The sequence below is a fragment of the Canis aureus genome, chromosome 13 (genome assembly GCF_053574225.1).
Source record: "Canis aureus isolate CA01 chromosome 13, VMU_Caureus_v.1.0, whole genome shotgun sequence".
Classification (NCBI taxonomy): Eukaryota; Metazoa; Chordata; class Mammalia; order Carnivora; family Canidae; genus Canis; species Canis aureus.
In genome coordinates this window covers 14,753,531-14,774,005 of record NC_135623.1, presented here as the reverse complement: position 1 = coordinate 14,774,005, position 20,475 = coordinate 14,753,531, and the positions used below count along the sequence as shown (strand labels likewise).

The following is a 20,475-nucleotide window of genomic DNA, read 5'->3' as shown; positions in this document are numbered from 1 at the left end:
ATGGAAGGTGCCCGGTGGCTGGTGTCTGGACTCAAAATCTTACGCCATAGGGAAAGTGACGCCGTTTAAAGACTGGAGTCCGGCTTTAGAAAGCTCTCCCCCGTTTAAAGGAGGAACAGGGCGGCGGGATAGGTCTGGGGGGGGGGCGACTCACCAAGGCAGCGGACGTCCGAGCCGCTCCAGAGCCCGTTGGCCATGCACTCGCGCACCCGGGAGCCCACCAGCGTGTACCCCGAATTGCAGGAGAAGATCGCCGTTGCCCCATAGACGGACAGCGTTCCAATGCGGTGGCCGCTGGGTGGGACAGGGAGCTCTCCGCAGGAGATGACTGCAAGGATCACAGGCACTCAGTGGCTCGCGACGGCCTGAGAGAGGCCCCCGGTGGCGCTTCGTGGGGAAGCTCATAGGCGGGGCGACGCGGAGCCTCCTCCAACCCCGAGGCCCTACGCTAGACGGAGACTCTGCGGGGGCCCGGGCCCATCGGCTCCCTCGTCCTGGCTGCAGAGAGCAGCGCCCTCTCCTCCCCGGGGAGCCGCGCACAGGCGCGGAGGGGAGGCCCAGTGGCCCAGGCCGCGCTAGGTGGGGGCACCTTCCCTGCACCGCAGCCGCCACAGCCTGGGACTTCTGCTCGGCCACACCCATGGTTACGGTCCATGGTGGGGTCCAAACGTGGATGCGTAGAGACATAGTGCCTTGAATCGCGGGTGTCGGGAGGAGGTCCCTCCTCGTCCCACCCGGTCTCAAACTTGCCACTCCTCGCTGACAAGCTACCTCCTCTATCATGTCCTCACTGATGAGGTATCATGAGTGCACCCCACGGCAGCGGGTGCTGTGCTGGGCCAGTCGGACCCCCATTTAAGGTGGAAGCACAGCTTGCGACCCTTTGCTGCTAGCCCTCTTCGGGCTGCCCTGGCTGAACAGTCCTCCCTGGTAGATCACGCTCGCTCTCCGGGGCACCTGCACCTAGTGTTTGGTCAGCGTGCAGGCATGAAGGCTCTCGCCCCAACGTGTGGCAGTTCCAAAGGACCGTCCGAGCTGCAGAGCTCCCTGTGGGGCCAGCCGAGGGCTGCACTGACACCACATCAGAGGTCCACTTCGCCACCTTCCCTTACACAGCATGGCGGGGCTTTCAGGAGTACTCCCTAAGGAAGTCTGTCTCAGAGTCGCCTCCCAGGGACCCTGGTCTTGTAAACTATCTTGAGGAAATAAAAACAGTCATCCAGAAGGAGAGGCAGCCACTTGGGGCCACTCCTTGTGCTACAGCATTCCTCTACACACGCTCCCGTTATAGGTCTTGTCACACCCCGTTATCATTGCTTCCTTATTTTGTCTGCCTCTCCAGCAGACTAGAAGCTTCTCTGGGGCAGGAAGCACAATCTTTTATCTTCACACTTCTATAACAGCTGGCACGACTGTTGACTATGTGAATGAGTGGATACTCAACTGGACAAAGGCAACTTTTTAGTAAAGTGATAAGATGCTAACAAGTACTTCCTTAAAGGAGAAAGGCACCTCCCCAGCTCCCGGTCTAGGTGAGTGTTCAAAGAGAGGTCCACTGCTGTCCCTGGTGATGCCCCTCCTCTCCCTCCCCATGTGTGGTAGAGTGCAGGTGGGCGGCACTGTGCTGAACCTGCCCACCTCCCCTCCTGGGCTTACTCTGGCAGGTGGGCATAGAGTTCCCGAGGCTCCACTGGCCATTAGCCTGACAGCGGATGACCCTCTGGCCGGTGTAGTAGTAGCCGGGGTCACAGATGAGCATCAGCTGGGCCTGGAACTGGTACTGTGTCTCAAAGATGAGCCTCCATCGGCCATGTTCCACGCTGATGCTGCTGACATCGGGACAGGTCACAGCTGGGGAGACAAGAAGCAGCGAGGAGGAGTCATTGATTCATTAATTATGGAAGACACAGGCGAGAGTCCAGAGCTGGGGACGGGGGCACTGCTATGCGGTAATAAGAATCTTCGGTTGTCGGGCAGGTTTGTTTAATGCATGAAATGGACTGGGGTGGGGGCAGGGAATGCCGCAAACCAGGGTGGGCAGATCCACCAAAAAAAAAAAAAAAAAAAAAAAAAAAAAGTAGAAAAAAGAGAAAAAGGGGAGGTGGTAGTCAGTGCTGCTTGTTAGATGTGAAACTTGTAAGTTCTCTTTGGTCAGGTCTTTATTTTTCAAGAGAAGCTAGAAATATGGATTTTTATGGGAGCTCCTCCAATTTCAAAATGTTGGGAAGCAATTCAGAAATCTCGTAAAGCTCACTGTAAGTCAAAGAAACAAAATAAAACAAATCAGAAGTGTAAACCCCAGGGCGCCTGGGTGGCTCAGTTGGTTAAGTGTCTGCCTTTGGCCCAGGTCACGATCTCCAGCCCCACATCGGGCCCCCTGCTCATGGGGAGTCTGCCTCTCCCTCTCCCTCTGCCCCTCCCCACCACTCGTGTGCACTCTCTCTCTCTCTCAAATAAAAATTTTTAAAAAGTGCGTATATATAAAAAACATTTTAGAGTCTGTGATCAAAGGACATTCATGCAAATGTTCTGGTAGTTTTTCCTTCTAAAAGGAATTTATTCCTAAGTTCTGTGATGGCTCGTGGAGACATCTCCGGGCACACTGGTCTATCAATGCCTCGAGAGCAATTTTGGACGGAAGCCCAACTTGGCCGATGACACTCTCCGTCTGTCTGTTTCCCGAATCTCCGATCTCCGTGTACCTGCTTCTTTCTCATTACTCGGTGCTCAGCTCGCCCCCTCTAGGATCTTCTCAGCTGCATCTCCAACCCCGCCTCCACCCCTCTCCACGCCAGAGGACTCACGGACACACTGTGGGGGTACATTGTGGTTGCTCCAAAGGCCCGTCTCCAGACACTCTGCTGTGGCCTCGGCACCTGCCTGGAGGTGATAGCCTTCGCTGCAGCTATACACAGCCTTAGTCCCCACTGTGTACTCTTTGCCAAACACCATCCCATTCTTGGGGGCCTCCGGAAGCCCACAGGAAAGAGCTAGCAAAGAGAAAACAACATTAGGAGCATGGTCTGGTTCAAATGGCATTCTGAGAACATATTTTAATCTTCTTTCTCCCCAAAAGCCCTAATAAAATTATAGTGAAGACCAGGAAAGTGGAAAAGCCTCGTAACAGAAAACAAAATGGGAGGATCAACAGCAGAGAAAACTTCAAAAAAACTTCAGAAGATGGAATGCAGATCGAAGTGTGTTGATAGATTACGAGAAGCTGTAGCTGAAAAGGTACGAGGGAGCTATAGGTAAGACCAGCTCCCCTCCACCCTCTCCCACAAATACAGTGTAGGGGCAGTTGAGCATCTATTCCCCAAATAAAATAGAGAGTTTTCTTTCCCATTTGAGGAAAAAAAATAGGAAGTCCCTTGAGAGAATCAGGGCTGCTCAGGTGAGAGATGGCATCCCAGAGCAAAGCTCTTCGGATTCTAGGATTTAAGAGCTCTCAGGCCAGCGCCCCTCTGCAGCACCCCTCATGCTCAACATACCAGCTCAACTTCTTCACGCGGGAGGCCTGGCGGGCAAAGACAATGCGTGTAATCACAACAAAGGTGACTCACGTTTGCTACCTGGAAAAATCAACCTCGCCTTTCCTTTGAAATAGGAATGATCACGGATCACTGCACATATGAAGAAAACCAGTAGCATAAAAGACATAAAGGCAAGATTACTGATAGAAAAAAAAATAGAAATAAAGCTCTCTTTTAGGAAACAGGGCTAATTCAGGAAATAGAAAGTATATAAGCCTTAAGGTTTTGTGTGTTTTTTTTTAAAGATTTACTTATTTATTAATTCAGAGAGAGAGAGGCAGAGGCAGAGACTCAGGCAGAGGGAGAAGCAGGCTTCATGCAGGGAGCCCAACACGGGACTCGATCCCGGGTCTCCAGGATCATGCTCCGGGCTGAGACGGCGCCAAACTGCTGCGCCACCGGGGCTGCCCGCCTTAAGGTTTTGATTAGCAATATCTTGAGAAAGTCGGGGTGGCATATCATATTCATTAAACAAGAACAGAGGGCTTTGAAAAAAGAATAACAGAACAAGGAAAATCTCTCTTAAGTTAAAAATACGATCGCTAAAATAAGTATTAGATAGAAGAGATCGAGATGAAAAGTAAAGAGAATTTCCCAGAACGTAGGCCAAAAAGACAGAAACTGAAAACGGGAGAAAAAGCACTGAAGTACAGGAGGTTGACATCCAGGAGGTCCAACATCCCACCAGTCAGAGTTCCGGAAAGAGAGAGAGATCGCAGATGAGAATTTCCCGGAGATGAAGAGACACAAGTCTTTAGATTGGAAAAGGAGCCAAAGGGACTCAAAGGGAACCATTATTATAAACATCATTGTGGAGTTTTAGAAGATGAAATACACGTTCCTACAAGTTCCCAGAGAGAGAGAGAGAGAGAGAGAGAGAGAGAAACAGGACATCCCTGTGAAGGAGCAAGCATCAGGCTGGCATCACACTTCCCGTCAGCAGCAATGATGTCCAAAGACAATGGAGCACATTTCTGAAGGAAGTGATCTGCAACCCAGCCAACCTACCAAGCATACGTGAGGTCAAAAGTAAAGGTATTTTCAGACATTTGAAGACCTGGAGCATTTCCTTCTCATGAACCCTTTATGAGGGATTTACTCAAGGCTATGCTCCATGAAAAAGAGGGTGAAAACCAAGAAAGGGTGAAATATGGGATATAAAAATATAAAAAATGATAGCGCTAACGCAGCAGCACAAAGAAAGGTGACAGCTCAGGAGACAAACGTGTACGGCCACGTGGTGGCCGAGGTCATGACAAGGAGCAGGGTCAACGCTATGTTTATGGGAGGAACGCGCATTACTTAGGCAGGAGCAGTTTGTCCTTGAAAGAAGCTGATACAGCTGAGGAGCTAGTGCTCTGTCCGCGCATCAAGCCCAGGCCGCCCTCACTCCGGGGCAGCTCAAGCAGAGGAAGTTCCCATCCACCCAGGCCACCAATGGTCCTTGATGCCACTGGAACCCAGAAGAGACATGGGCCAGGGCTTCTGTAGGATATAGGGAAGGATGGACTCTTGAGAGGGAGGGGGATTGGGATATCGAGATGGAAGACACCTTCAAAGACTGGAAAAGAGAAGGAAATAGTGGATGAGGAGGAACTGAGGAGGAAAATGTGGAATGAAGACGAGTGTTTGAGTATGATATTCTCTTAATGCCTAAACAGCAGGACTTTAAGTTCCTCTGGTGGTAATAGGGGAGGCAAACTGTGACCAACGGATTGCCCTGCTTCCCTGAACCTCTTGTGAAGACCCTACTGGTGCGGGAGGAGTCAGTCTGGAGACGGCAGGTGAAGGAAGTGGACGGCAGCCCCGACTCCCTGCTCTGGGCCCAGCTCTTCCCACGCGGATAACTCCGAGGAGAGAGACACTGAAAGCCCTTCCCCTGATCCCCACGCCGAAACAGCCCCCAAACCCCGAGGTGAGAGGGGCACTTCCTGTGGGCAGGAGAGGAGGGCACAGAATCACCAAGTATTTGAAGCTGGGGCTGGGATGAGATCTCTGAGGGGGAGAATACGTAGTGAGAGGATGGGTTGGGGGGTTGGGGAAGGAGAGCGGACGCGTTAGAAGGCACGGGATCTCTACCGGGATGCACTTGGTGGAAAGGCACGGTTGGGGAGGAGCAACATGGAGTTGGAGCGATGCCAGGCCTTTCCTGGCCCCGGGTTACGGGGACCCGTTCCCTGAAGGGCCCCAGCATCCGTGTTCTTGGAGGGGAGCTGATCTGTGGAGGGAGGAGCGAGACAGCCTTCCAGGGAGAGACTAAGGGTGTAGGCTCGTAGGCTGCCCGCAAGCCGGGATTCCAGAGCCTTCAGCGGGAGGGCCCAGTGCAAGGGCAGCAGCAGGAGGCCTGGGGCTGGGGCTGGGCATGAAGTGCTGTGAGACGAGGACAGAGAAGCCTACGGGGCCTTAGTTTTGGGAAGTGACAAAGGAGAACGGACGTGAGAGGCGTGGTGGTTCCTAACTGGAGCCTCGGGAGACAGATAGTTAGAGACCCGGAGACCAAGCCCGGCACCACTGGCCACCTGTATGTGCTCTGGGACCTTCCCTTAGGGCATCAAATAGAGCATGAGGGACACATCGTTGGAGGAGGCTCAAGCCCAGGCAAGAAGGTTCTGAGGGGCAGAGATGACAGACGTCACTAGACAGGACGTCACCACACTGTGAAGCAAAGAACAGGAAAATCAAACACGAGTGTCATTTCCTGCCAATATTGTTGGCAAGCCTTTTCTTCTTTTTTTTTTTTAATGCAGCAGAAATGATGTGACTGCGGGAGAAAGGACGACTGCCATGCGCTGGTGTAAGTGTAAGTGAAGGCAAATGTCCTCAAGGGCAGTGAGTGTCAAAAGCTGAAGATCTTGCATAGGTTATGGCCCAACAATCTCATTTCTGGGAATTTATTTTAAGAAATAAACATGGATGTCCACAGTGATGGAATTACGAGGATTTTAACAGCGGCGCTGGTGCAGAAGCAAAAAATAGAGAAATTCAAATGACCAACAACAGGACGATACTTAAATAAATGAGTTCTTCCTTAACGCTGTGCGACCGCGAGAAATAGTGACGAGGAAGTGTATTTAATTATGTGACAGATGTTATTAAAGAATATTAAGAGCTCTGTGCTCCGAGGATGCCGTTTGTGTAAACAATATATAAAAGATTGAAAGGAAATGTGCTGAAATGTTACACGGAGATCTGGGGTGATGGGATTACAGGTCGCTTTTTTCCTGCCAAGTCTTTATTTAAATTACAGTCGGCCACCACACAACATAACATTAGTTTCAGGTGGAGGATTCACTGACTCATCAAAACACGCGCCCTCCTTAATCCCCATCACCCACTTAACCCGTCTTCCTCGTCTCTCTAGCCTTTTGTTTTTCCCGGATCCCTCCTCTGAGTTACTTTAAGGGAATCCAAATCCCATCAACTTGGCAAGGCAACACATGCAAACTACGGATCTCGGGCTTGCCCGCAGAGAGTGCACTGCGAGCCTCTACTCTTCCTGGGTCCCTCTGCCCGCGCCACCTCGGACCCAGTGCTCCCCCAGCCCACACTGCTCTCTCTCCAGTCCGTGGTTCTGCAAATGCTCTTGCTGTTGCCGAGAATATTCTCCTTGCCAATGTGTGGGCCCAAACCCCACCTGTCCTGGGAGCCGGAGCCCAGGCATCCCCTCTTGGGGAGCCGAGCCGCCTGTCACCTCCTTTCCAGTCGCTCCTCACCTTGACAGAGAGGAATGGCCTCGCTCCACAGGTAGTAGCCCTGGGGGTGCCGGGTACAAATGGCCATGCTGTGTCCCACCAAGCGGTAGCCGGCGTTGCAGCCAAAGTGGACAGAGCCTCCGGGCTGGGTGCTGGGCTGGCCCAGAAGGAAGCCGTGGAGTGGAGCCCTGGGCAGGCTGCAGTAGGGAGCTGGACAACAAGAGGAGGCTCAGGGGAGCACGGGCAAGCAGGAAGACAGGTGCACCCCAGGCCCCTTGCCCACCCTCCCTTCCCCCATTTTCTGTCTTGGCCACCGCCAGGTCCACTGCACAGTGGGTACTGCAGTGAAGCCAAAGAAAAGAGAAAGACCACGAAGCGTGTGGCCTAGAGCAGCGCGGCTCAAGCAGCTAAGCTCCGTCCCCTGAAACCCATCGGCTCCCAAGAGGCGCAGGAAACAGGCCCCGGGGGAGGGGGCTCCAGCAGCGTGTGACGCCAGGCAGTGGCTCTGGAGGCCCGGCTCTGACTGTCCGGGTCCGTGACTTGGGGCGCATCACTGAAGCTCCCTGAGTTTCGCTTTCCTCACCTGTACTGTGACCGGAAATGCCAACCTCAGAGGTTTTTGGACAATTGAAGTGGGATTGCGTCAGGAAAGCCCCCAGCCCAGCGCTTCAACAAAAGGCCCTTCCCCGTCGTGTTACGGGGCGGTGGAGAGGGAGCCGCGTGGTCCAGGACCATGGCCTCTCCGCGAGCGGCCTCAACGGGTTTCATCCGTTTATCCGACAGACATCGAGGGCCCACTATGTGCCCGGTGATGCTCTAAGCGCCGGAATATCACAGCGAAGAGAACAGTCACAACTCCCAGCGCGGGGGGCTGCCCATGAAGACTTGTCAGGGATCCCCAGTGGAAGTTCCAAGAGGCTGGCAGTGCAGTGGCCAGTGCACACGCCGGACATGCGCCTCCATTGCTCCAAGAGGCTCGGTACCCCAGGCAGGCAGGGACGGGGAGGAAGGCCCCAGGCCCTCAGCACGGCTGCCCCGTGGGGACATCCTCTGGCCTCTGAGTTGATGACCACACCCCTGTGCTGGCGCAACGGTGCTTTAAGGACGTTCCTCCGGGCTTACCTCATCTAGAACAAGCCCCTCAGCCACAGGACGCACTGAGTCCTAGTGATGGGTGCGGGCCAAAGTGTCCACTGCTTTTCCACTAAGGTTCTAGTGGTTTCACCGAGTAGTTGATCAACCTCTGTTGGCATGTGCTCTAGCTGTGCCCGACCCGTCACCCCCGAACACATATGGCTAGTCTTCCAAGACCTCAAGGACAGGGCAGCTCTTCGTGGTGCGCTGCTTCCCTACCTGCTGGGCCGGAGCAGCTGCCGGCCACCCCCGGACGCTGCCCGAAGCTCCCCGACGGCGACCCGAAGGTTTAGTTTTCATCCTAAGGAAACTGCCATCTGAAGGGTGACTTGTGGAATAATCACTGGGCTAGACCGGGACAAAGCCGGCCACCGCGCTGGGGGCACGAAGCCACCCTCCCTCTGGTGTGCATGGAAGAAAGGAATTTAGGGTTCACTCTGCAGAGACAGCGGACCCTGGGGCAGTGAAGATCCGTCTCCTCCCGGGCTCGGCTTGGCCTCATCTCCTGGAGCTCCTCACGGCCTTCAGCAGCTCCCATCCACCTCCATGCTTGCAGAGCCCCTCCAGTTGTCGGACCCGCTCCCCTTCAGAACGGGCTGGGCTGCTTATTAAGTTTTCTTGACAACCACATACGATAATCCCCACGACGGGAGTTCAGATAAATTCCACTTTTTTTTCCCCCATCTCATTACACTTCCAAGGATATTTGTGTGCTCCTTGTAGACTGCAGCCCTGGTCAGTGCCTGCCTAGCAGGCCTCAATCTGCCTCTGCCTGAGTTACGGCGGGAAGAGCCGAAGACAGGCCCCTGTAGGCCGTCCCTTGGCTGCCTGTCTGACATTTCCCACCCGAAGACCCAGATCTTAGGGGTTCTCAGTTTTAAGGAATGTTCATCAACACTTCAACAGTGTTAGGGATGGGGTCACCTAGTAGGCATTGCCAGGTGATAAATAATGAACGTATCCAAAAGACACTGTAGCCTGGCGGTACGAGCAGAAGAGAGGGGCGAGCCTACAGCAGGGAGAGGAGCGGAAATTGGGAGGTGAAAACCATGGGGGACACTCGGGCAGCTGTGGTGAGAGGTTCAGACGAGGGAGGAAGGCCCCCGCCATCGATGGGGATACGGCCCACTGCTAACTTGGGAGTTTGGGGTAAGCTACCTCAGGGGCCCAGGGGCTGTGGCCCTTCTCATGGGCCCTCTGGTTTACTCACCTGAATACCGGATCTTAAAGCCCTTCCGGTTGTAGGCGTGGTCAGACGACCAGCGCAGGTACACAGAGTTGCTTGAGCTGGTGACAATCAGGGGGGCTGAGTAATTCCCACTGAGGGCTTTCAGCAGAGGACTCTGTCCCGAGGGACCTGGAGGGAGTACAGGACACAGGATTACAGACCTTGATTCGACACCTCAGGTGTAACCGCCTCTCATTTCTCCTCCTCAGGAGAAGTCAGTAGGTTCAGACGGTCGGGGTCAGTGCAATGATCTGTACGTCTGTCCTGTCTCTGCATCCCCGCCCTGGGTGCTCCTCCCTCCTGAGCCCTACCTAACACAGAGCTCGGGGAAGTCACTGCCATCCTACAAGAGTTGGCAGGTGAGATGAAATCTATTTGCCATCTTGGGACTTGCCAAGGTCAAGCAGCTGGTTAATGCAAGAGCTGGTTCGCCACCGGGGAACTTCCACCATGTCACCCGCTTCACACGTGCACGCTAAAAACAGCTCCGTGCTTGTCATATAGAAGAGTGTGTGCTGAGTGAATACGTGGCAATAAGGCTACAGGCAAACACAGCGTCTCCGTGTCACACGTAACACAGTTCCTTAATGTTCCTTTCCAAGGTTCTTCCAGAAAGCCCTCCCTCTTCCTTTTTCCCAGCTTTAATGCCGCGGGAGTGCATCCTAAGGTGGCTGGTTCCAGGGAGGCAGGATATAAAGTGTGATGACTGTAACAGGATTTATTGCCCTGGAAATAGCCCTGAGTGATGGTTCTAGTATCTGCCAAGACAGCTCATGGAAGCTTGGCAGAGCTAATGGACCACATTAAACAAAAGAGAACCATCAGAACTGCTGTGACAAACTATGAAGGAAGGGGTCCAAGGCTCTGAGAACTGGCAAGGAAGAAGAAAGGAAGAAGAGGTCCACTACACCAGATCAGAATGCCCGCTAGCTGATATGTCCCTCAGGAGGGCCCGGGGCTACTCCAGTTCCTTTTTTTTTTTTTTTTTAAGATTTATTTATTTATGATAGACACAGAGAGAGAGAGAGAGAGAGAGGCAGAGACACAGGCAGAGGGAGAAGCAGGCTCCAAGCTGGGAGCCCGACACGGGACCCGATCCCAGGACTGCAGGATCGTGCCCTGGGCCAAAGGCAGGCACCAAACCGCTGAGCCACCCAGGGATCCCTGCTGCTCCAGTTCCTAGAGCAAAAAGGAATACACTTCTGGAAGGGTGAGCATCAGCAGTCTTGACAACCTGCATAACAGCCGTCCTCTGTAGCCTAAACTCACGGAAGGAGATGCTGTCACAGAGCTGGGCTTCCTAGTGTTGATGGGGGGTGAGAAGATTCTAGAATATAGGGGCCAGGAGGAGGCACTCAACAATCAAAAGTGAGGCTAGCATAAATACTAAAGTGAGCGGCAAGGTGGGAGGTGGGAGGTGGGAGAGCCTACCCTGTAGGGTCTATGGTGATGCCTCACAGAACATGATATTCCTCAGGGCAAGATAGATGGGAAGCCCCTCAATATAGGAATATATGAACAAAACATCAGGAACATATAGTTAGAGCGTGAGGAAAGCTGACCCCAATGGAAAGCTGCAACGCCTCCACCCAATTTAGAGACTTGAGCCCGGTTCTATTTCTTATTAAAGAACACTTTGGCTGAAGGACAGACTGGGTCCCCTATGAAAAAAGTACTCCCCTAAATGACATCAATTACATATACTAGTCATTGTCCAGTCCTTGCCCAAAAAACCCACAGCTATTTCCTCAGGCAACTGAATACCGGGGAAAAGGGAATCTCCAGGTGGTCCGAAGATTTCGGATGCCGAGTGTAAACTGATGCTGTCCCTGGGTGCCCAAAGCACTATTGTGGCCCCTCTGCTAGGTGACAGTCAGTGGAGCCCCGGCCCGTCCATCACAGAACCAGCCTGGCCAAGCAGTAGCCCCGCACTGTGTCATCTGTGCCAGGTGCAGTATCTTCATCAGAGCAGATTAACACAGCCCCGGTTACGCAACGCGCAGTTATTGACCCAGCAACGCGTTCTTTCCATACCCCTCGGAAAGGAGGACCGTAAGCAATTTGCATTCACATGAGAGAGACGGCAGTACACACGCGTGGTCCTGCCCCAGAGCGGTGCTAGTTCTCCTGCTCACTGTCGTCATAAAGCATGAAAAGAGGTGGGCCATCTGGACCTCCCGCAGGATGTAGCAGGCTGGCTCTCTCCATGATGACATGGTATTAATGGCGTCTGATGAGCCAGAAGGGACAATTAGTGTAGATGCTTTTAGAAGACCCATGTCTCCAGGGGATACAGGGTAAGTTCTACAAGGAGTCAGGGGAGGTTTCCCCAGTGGTGTGAGGACACGCTGAAATGTCTTCTCCAAATTGAAGGGCGAGTTAGCGTGCCTTTTCCCTTCCACGACAAAGAAAGCAGCGCAACGTTTGGTAGACCCCTTGAGTTTCAGAGGTGCATACTCTCCACGTGGGGATCTTGCTAGGATCCATTTACTGGGTGACGTTAAGGGTGGGTGCTGGAGTAAGAAAGGGTTCGGTAGCGGGACCAGGCTGCAGCACGAGCACCCCTGCCTGTGCACCATGCAATTCATGGGCTCTCATGGAGGGGAGGGGTATTGGGGTTCTGGTGGTAGAGGAAGATGTGGCTTGGGGCCTCCAGAAAGCTCTCACAGGGGGTGACGGCGCAGGCCCCTAGGGCTTCGAAGCAGACCTGCACCATGGGCGGCAGGCAACTCCTCAACATTGGACTGACTTACCGTCGAAGATCTCAAACTCATCGTACTGCTTCTCACTGAGGAAGTACTCCACTGTGAGGGAGATGTTGTAGTCGGGCTGCACTCTCACCAGCCAGGAGCAAGTCTGGAACTGGGGATAGCTGCCCGGGTAGCTCTGACTCAGGATCACACCCGTGGAGTCCGTCAGAAGCTCATTCGTGGGGCAGTGCACTTGGGAGAAAGAAACAGAAACGCCAGGTTCATGAGACGGAGATGGAACCGGGGCTAACGAACTTCCCTGGGACAAAGGACAGTCACCGGGACAAGAGTATTTGGGTGCAAACAGGATCCCAACACCCACCATCACGCTGCTCCATGGCATGAGGTGGCCTCAGGTTCTGCGTCAACGTTACCTCACTGCCGGGATGCAGGCCTGCCCAGTTGGTTGGAACCACTTCCTAACTCAGAGGTGGGCTTTGGAGAAGGCAAGGTGACACAGACAACGCACGGCATCCTCAAATCTAAAAGTCGATCCATTAAACGGGACGGATTTGTACAAAGACAGTACTGGGCAGAGGTGATTACGTAGATGCATGGCCCGCCCCTGGCACTTACTAGCTGGGTGGTCTTGGACAAATTATTTCCTCCCTGTGCAATGGCTTCTCCACCCCTGATGTGGAAAGACAACACCTGCTTTACACGGCTATTGTATCCTGCACCACATTACGTCATTGCACACTAATAATGTTGTATATAATATTATAGGAAGGAATATACATAACGCATGCAGCTTGGTGCCTTCATAAACCCCAGGGACGATAATGGTAATGATGGTAATTACACCAGGAACAGAAGGAGCTAGCAGAGCTTGGCTGTGGCCTGATTAGCAGTATTAAGGTATTGCAAGAAAAACATGCCACCCCAAGGAGCACAGTTGGTGTAGACCTCAGAGAAGGGGTTGCTGGAGGGGCTAGGCTGGTTCTCCTGCGTCTGCCCCCAGGGAGGTGAGAGAAGATGCTGGTTCTGGGGGCCCTGCATGTGCTGCAAACCAGGGAGATGCTCTCCTCTCCCCCGGGGGTACAGGGACCTGTCACTACATCCTATGTGAAACCACCTGAGGATGATCCCTCTTTGTTTTCCTAGGCTGAGGACTCCATAGTGAAGTTCTGGGGACTGAGTCAATCTTAAGGGCCTTGAAACAGGCCTGGCCTGGCCAGTAGTGGCAAGTATCCCAATCACTACAAAGGCAGGAAGCGGTGTTTTGCTGTACGTGTGCCTTCAGACAGGCTTCCTGAATGTGTTGGATGCTAGAACACTGACAAAGGAGAGTTTCTGGAACGGCAAAGCCGAGGACCAATCCCTGGGTCGTCATTTGAGATGAGGCCGTTCTGGGGAGGGGATTTAGCCACTTGCTCTCCACCCATCTCTACTGCTTCCTTCAAACCCTCTGCCTTTGCAGAAATGGGGCTTGTTAATCAGCCCTGGGTCTGGGCTATCAGACCGAAATGCTTGCTGTGGCCCCAGATTCATGCAGCTCATCTGGGATTCCGCTGAGGAGCTTTGCAATAGACTCAAAAAAATTTATTTATTCATGAGAGACATAGAGAGAGAGAGGCAGAGACACAGGCAGAAGGAGCCCGACATGGGACTCGATCTCGGGTCTCCAGGATCACGGCCTGGACTGAAGGCAGACACTCACCCGCTGAGCCACCCGGGCATCCCGAAACACACTTTTTTTTTTTTTTTTTAAGTAATCTCTACACCCAACATGGGGTTCATTTTTTTTTTTAATTTTATTTTTTTTAAAAATTACATTTTATTTTTTTTTTTAAATTTTTTTTATTTATTTATGATAGTCACACAGAGAGAGAGAGAGAGAGAGAGGCAGAGACACAGGCAGAGGGAGAAGCAGGCTCCATGCACTGGGAGCCCGACGTGGGATTCGATCCTGGGTCTCCAGGATTGCGCCCTGGGCCAAAGGCAGGCGCTAAACCGCTGCACCACCCAGGGATCCCTCCAACATGGGGTTCAAACTCACAACTTGAGATCTAGGGTCACAAGCTCTACCAATGGAGCCATCCAGGCAACTTGCCCCCCACCCGTGCTGCCCCCCACCCCCGCCAACTTTGAGTAGCTTTGAAAGGCACTAACTCACTTTTCCCAGGAGAACTTCCTTATTTTGTAAACAGGAAAGGAAAGCAAATGGCTTCTTGGAGGCAAACAGCCTTCCCTCTGAAAGCTCCTGATCCCACCAGCCTTTCCCCCTGGAACTCCTCCCCTGTCGGTGCACGGCTCTATCAGGCCTGGGCGTCGGCGTTTAGGAGCTTTCCCTCCTCTTAAGCTCAGGATGTCTGGCCTTCGAAGGCTCAATACTACTCTTCCATTAAATCACCTGGTCTTGACGTCTTTGGTGGGGTTTCCTCTGCGAACGTTCTTATTTCTTTTAAAGAACTGGGAAAGCACAAGCTCTCTATCCTCTGGGGTCAACTTTATTAAATCATATCATTGATTTATTGGCACAGGCTTACCTAAAGATAATCTCATGATTTAAAATTTTCTTTTGCTTCAATGGTTATGTCCCACTTTCCCTTCCCTTCTTTTGTACATTCCTGCTTTCTCCCTTTTGTTTAATTTACCGAACAGCTTGATTATTTTGCGGCTTTTTGTTCCAGGCATTTCTTTTTATTTATAAGTAAGGCTGTTTGTCTGTTGTATGACTCACGAATTTCTTTTTAAAATTCAACATTTTTGAGATATAATTTATGTACAATAAGTAATGAACAGACATTAGGTGCGCAGTTTAACGAGTTCTAGCGAAGCATATACCTGTGTAATCACCACCATAATCAGGATATAGATAATTTTCATCACTACAGAACCTTTTCTCATGCCCCAGGCTCCAGGAAGTCACTGATACTCTTTTTGTAACAACAGATTAGTTTTGATTATACTAGAATTTCAAGCAATTGGAATCAGACATGTTACTTTTGTGTCTGGTTTCTTTTGCTAAACATCATGTTTCTAAGAGTTGATCCATGGTGTTTTGTGTATTACCCCTTGGTTTATTTTTACTGCTCTGAAGCAATCACAGGACAGTTTGTTCTTTCATTCATTCTTTTTGTTATTAATAAGCATTTAGGTTGCTTCCAGTTTGGGAGTATTATGGAATTCACATACAAGACATTTTGTGGATATGGGTTTTCATTTCTTTTGGGAAAATAGGGCAGGGATATGTCTAACTTTGAAAGAAACTACCAGTTTTCCAACGTGACTATATAATTTTATATCCCAACTAACAATGTATAAAAATTCCACTTGCTCCACATCCTTGGCAACACTTGGTATTTTCAGCCTTAAGTTTTAGCTATTCTAGTGGGTATGTAGTAGTATTTCATTAGGGTTTTAATATGCATTTTTCTGATTACTAACGATGTTTAGCATCTCTTCGTACATTTATTAGCTATTCATACATTTTATTTTGTAAAGTGACTAGTCAAGACTTTGTTCATATTTTTATTGGACTGCTTTATTATTGAGTTGTTAAAGTTCTTTATAGAGCCTAGATATAAGGCCTTTTAAGAAATATATGTACGATGAATATCTTCTTTTATTCTGTAGTTTGCCTTTTCTTTTTCACATTTAGGCCTGTTTTTTTCTTCGTGTATTTTGAAGCTCTTTTATCATCTGCATATTATGTATACATATCCTTTATAATGGAGTTAACTCTTGTCATTGTAAAATCTCTCTATTTCTGGTAATACTCCTTGCTTGCAGTATTATCCAAAATTTCTTTATGATTCTTATGTTTACCATTTACATGATACATATTTTTTCTCTCATTTTCTTGCAATTTATCTGGTATTTATATTTAAACCGCATCCTTTGTAGGAAATTAAGTGATTACTGTTTAAAACCTCTAAATTTTGGCATGGTTTTATGCAGCAAAATCTTACGGATTGATATGACCATATCATTCAAATATAGTAGGTCCCTACTTATTTTTGGTCTGTCATTGAGAGAGATGTGTGAAAATATCCAGCTACAATGGTGAATTTATCCTTTTCTCTCTATAATTGTCAATTTTTCCTTTACACACTTCAATCCTAGAGGCGGGGCAAGCTGGCGGAGGAGCAGGATCCTCACCTCACCTGGCCCCACCAGCTCACCTGGGTAACTTTCAAACCATCCTGAACACCTGCGAATTCAACCTGAGATTTAAGGAGAGAACAGCTGGACGCTACAGAGAGAAGGGTGTCGCTTCTAACAAGGTAGGAAGGCAGAGAAAAATAAAATAAAAACGAATCAAGGGTTGGGGGGCCTGCAAGGAGTGGGGCTGAGGGAGGCAGTGGTGAAAGCCTCCGGGACAGGGGAGCCCCGATCCAGAGATGCGGGACCTTAAAAATTCCACACTGGATTCTTCCCGGAGGGAAAGGCGCTCAGCAGGGATCTTGGTGGGAACCACAGGGGGGCGGGAAGGCCTCCAGTCCCCAGGGTCACTAGGGGAGGAAGGGTGCCCGGGGTAGGGGGCGCATCCTGCTGCCTTGGGAGCGCGATTCCAGCAGCGCAGGCCCTGGATCCCAGGGTGCAGGGGGACACAGCCCAGGATCTGGTGCTCCCCCCGGGATGGGCAGAGGCAGGGAGGGCCCAGGACAGCGAGAATGCTCCTGCACTCAGGTGCCCCCAGGCTGTGCAGGTCAGCACCCTTGCCACCTGGGAGCATCCAGGCTCATGCGGACTGGGAGCTGCGGTAGTTACTGGGAGAGCCGACCCCAGGGCTGGCGCCGCCAGGGGCTTGTTACTCCTGGTGTCACCCCTGTGCATGGGAGGCGTGGGGCCCCCAGGGGACAGAGGCCTCACAGGACAAACAGCTCCCACTGAGCCCAGCACCTGGCAGGGGGCGGGGCATCTCCCCCAGGTGCACACACCTGAGAGTCAGCACAGCAGCCTCTCCCCCCAAAGACCAGCTGGAAGGACAGGAGGAGAGCAAGTTCTTGACTGAGCAGCACTGGAGAGCTCCAGGGGAAGTCGAGGGATATACAGTACATAGAACCAGAGGGTAACCTGCCTTTTTGCACCCCTTTTTCCAGTATAACTCATTTTTATATCAGACTAAAAATTTATAATTTTTTCTCTTTTCTCACCTTAACTACATTTTTAAAAAAATTTATTTATTTATGATAGTCACAGAAAGAGAGAGAGAGAGAGAGGCAGAGACACAGGCAGAGGGAGAAGCAGGCTCCATGCACCGGGAGCCCGATGTGGGATTTGATCCCGGGTCTCCAGGATCGCACCCTGGGCCAAATGCAGGTGCCAAACCGCTGCGCCACCCAGGGATCCCTCTCACCTTAACTACAATATTTTACCACCTCTTCATTTTTAAGTTTCTTCCTTTTTGACTTTCATATTTCTACAATTACGGTCCTAGATATATTTTTCACTTCTAGATTCCCTTCAACATATTCAACTTAATTTGGGGAGATATACAAGATATGTTTTGTTTGTTTTGTTTTGTGTTTTGTTTTCTCTGCCTCATTTTGTTCTCCAGTGGCAGAAGTTAATACCTTCTAAACATGACCAGCAGCACCCAGAACCAAGTGCAACACCGTGCTGGTTCTTTCTGTGAGACTAGATTCTCTCTTCCTTCCCACTCTGTCCCCCTCTTCTATCTCATTTATGTTTTGATCGGGCCTTCTATAAGTATTTCTGGTTTACATAAATTTAGGCATGAGCATCTTCTAACATACAGAATATACTCAGAACCAAGAGTATCACCCTCTAGGACCCCTCAGGAGGACTACATTCTCCCTCCACTACAACTTCATTACCACCACCATCTCCCAGTCCCCCCTTTTTCTTCTCCTTTTTTCCCCTTTTTTTCTCTTTACTTTTGCTTTTTTCTCTTTTCTTTTTTTTTTCTTCTTCTTGGGATTCTTGGCCTTTTATTTTCTACTACTTTGTTTTAAAATTTGTTTTTCACTTTAGTGGCCCTTTGGTTTTATTTTGTTCTGATTTTTGTTTTTAATTTCTGGTCTCTGACCTCGGCAGAATCATCTAGGGTGAAATTTACTTAGGTCGTGGTTGATATTCTTGATGCAGCCTGCTCATACAACCACTCTGCACTGAGCAAAATGACTGGAAGGAAGAACTCACCACAAAAGAAAGGATCAGAAACAGTACTCTCTCCCACAGACTTACAGAATTTGGATTACAATTTGATGTCAGAAAGCCAATTCAGAAGCACAATTATAAAGCTACTGTTGGCTCTGGAAAAAAAGCATAAAGGATTCAAGAGACTTCATGACTGCAGAATTTAGATCTAATCAGGCCAAAATTAAATCAATTAAATAAGATACAATCCAAACTGGAGGTCCTAACGATGAGGGTTAAGGAGGTGGAAGAAAGAGCGAGCGACATAGAAGACAAGTTGATGGCAAGGAAGGAAGCTGAGGAAAAAAGAGAAGAGCAATGAAAAGACCATAAGGAAAAGTTAAGGGAAATAAATGACAGTCTCAGAAGGAAGAATCTATGTATAATTGGGGTTCCAGAGAGCACCAAGAGGGACAGAGGACCAGAAAGCATATTTGAACAAATCATAGCTGAGAATTTCCCTAATTTGGGGAGGGAAACAGGCATTCAGATCCAGGAGATAGAGAGACCCCCCCCCCCAAAAAAAACAATAACAACTGTCAACACTTCGACATTTAGTAGTGAAACTTGCAAATTCCAAAGATAAAGAGAAAATCCTTAACGCAGCAAGAGACAAGGGATCGCTAACTCATGTGGTGAGAAATATTAGGTTAACAGCAGACCTCTCCACGGAGAACTGGCAGGCCAGAAAGGGCTGGCAGGATATATTCAGGGTCCTAAATGAGAAGAACCTGCAGCCAAGAATACTCTATCCAGCAAGGCTCTCATTCAGAATAGAAGGAGAGATAAAGAGCTTCCAAGATAGGCAGAAACTGAAAGAATATGTGACCACTAAACCCTCTGCAAGAAATATTAAGGGGAACTCTGAAAAAGAAAGAGGACACCCAAAGAAATAATCTACTGTAAAAACAGGGACTGAATAGGTATTATGATTACACTAAATTCATATCTTTCAATAGTTACCTTGAACGTGAATGGGCTAAATGATCCCATCAAAAGACACAGGGTTTCGGACTGGATAAAGAAGCAAGACCCATCCTATTTGCTGTCTACAAGAGACTCATGTTAGACCTAAGGACACCTCTAGCCTGAAAATAAAAGTTTGGAGAACCATTTACCATTCAAATGGTCCTCAAAAGAAAGCAGGGGGTAGCCATCCTCATATCAGATAAATTAAAGTTTATCCCAAAGACTGTAGTAAGAGATGAAGAGGGACACTCTATCATACTTAAAGGATCTAACCAACAAGAGGACTTAACAGTCATGAATATTTATGCCCCTAATGTGGGAGCTGACAAGTATATCAATCAATTAATAACCAAAGTAAAGACATACTTAGATAATAATACATTAATACTGGGAGACTTCAACATGGTGCTTTCTGTAATTGACAGATCTTTTAAGCAAAACATCTTCAAAGAAACAAGAGCTTTATTTTTTTTTAAATTTTTATTTATTTATGATAGTCACAGAGAGAGAGAGAGAGAGAGAGGCAGAGACACAGGCATTGGGAGAAGCAGGCTCCATGCACCGGGAGCCCGATGTGGGATTCGATCCCGGGTCTCCAGGATCGCGCCCCAGGCCAAAGGCAGGCGCCAAACTGCTGCACCACCCAGGGATCCCAAAACAAGAGCTTTAAATGATAAACTGCACCAGATGGATTTCACAGATATTTACGTAACTTTACATCCATATGCAACTGACTACACATTCTTCTCAAGTGCACATGGAACTTTCTCCAGAATAGACCACAAACTGGGTCACAAATCAGGTCTCAACTGATACCAAAAGGTGGGGATTGTCCCCTGCATATTTTCAGAACACAATGCTTTGAAACTCAAACTTAATCACAAGAGGAGATTTGGAAGAAACTCAAACATGTGGAAGTTAAAGAGCATTCTGCTAAAAGATGAAAGGATCAACCAGGAAATTAGAGAAGAATTAAAAAGATTCATGGAAACTAACGAAAATGAAGATACAACCGTTCAAAATCTTTGGGATATGGCAAAAGCAGTCCTAAGAGGGAAATA

The 20,475-nt window shown here is 49.7% G+C and overlaps 1 protein-coding gene across 1 annotated transcript in view; it reads right to left on the bottom strand.

The window, feature by feature from the left end:
* Positions 1 to 20,475, bottom strand: part of CSMD2 (CUB and Sushi multiple domains 2) — a 495,152-nt gene that overhangs the window by 57,906 nt on the left and 416,771 nt on the right. Inside the window, 6 exon segments of the mRNA XM_077844850.1 lie at positions 155 to 328; positions 1,657 to 1,851; positions 2,805 to 2,990; positions 7,247 to 7,435; positions 9,570 to 9,716; positions 12,341 to 12,529. Coding sequence (XP_077700976.1) covers positions 155 to 328; positions 1,657 to 1,851; positions 2,805 to 2,990; positions 7,247 to 7,435; positions 9,570 to 9,716; positions 12,341 to 12,529 — 1,080 coding nt within the window.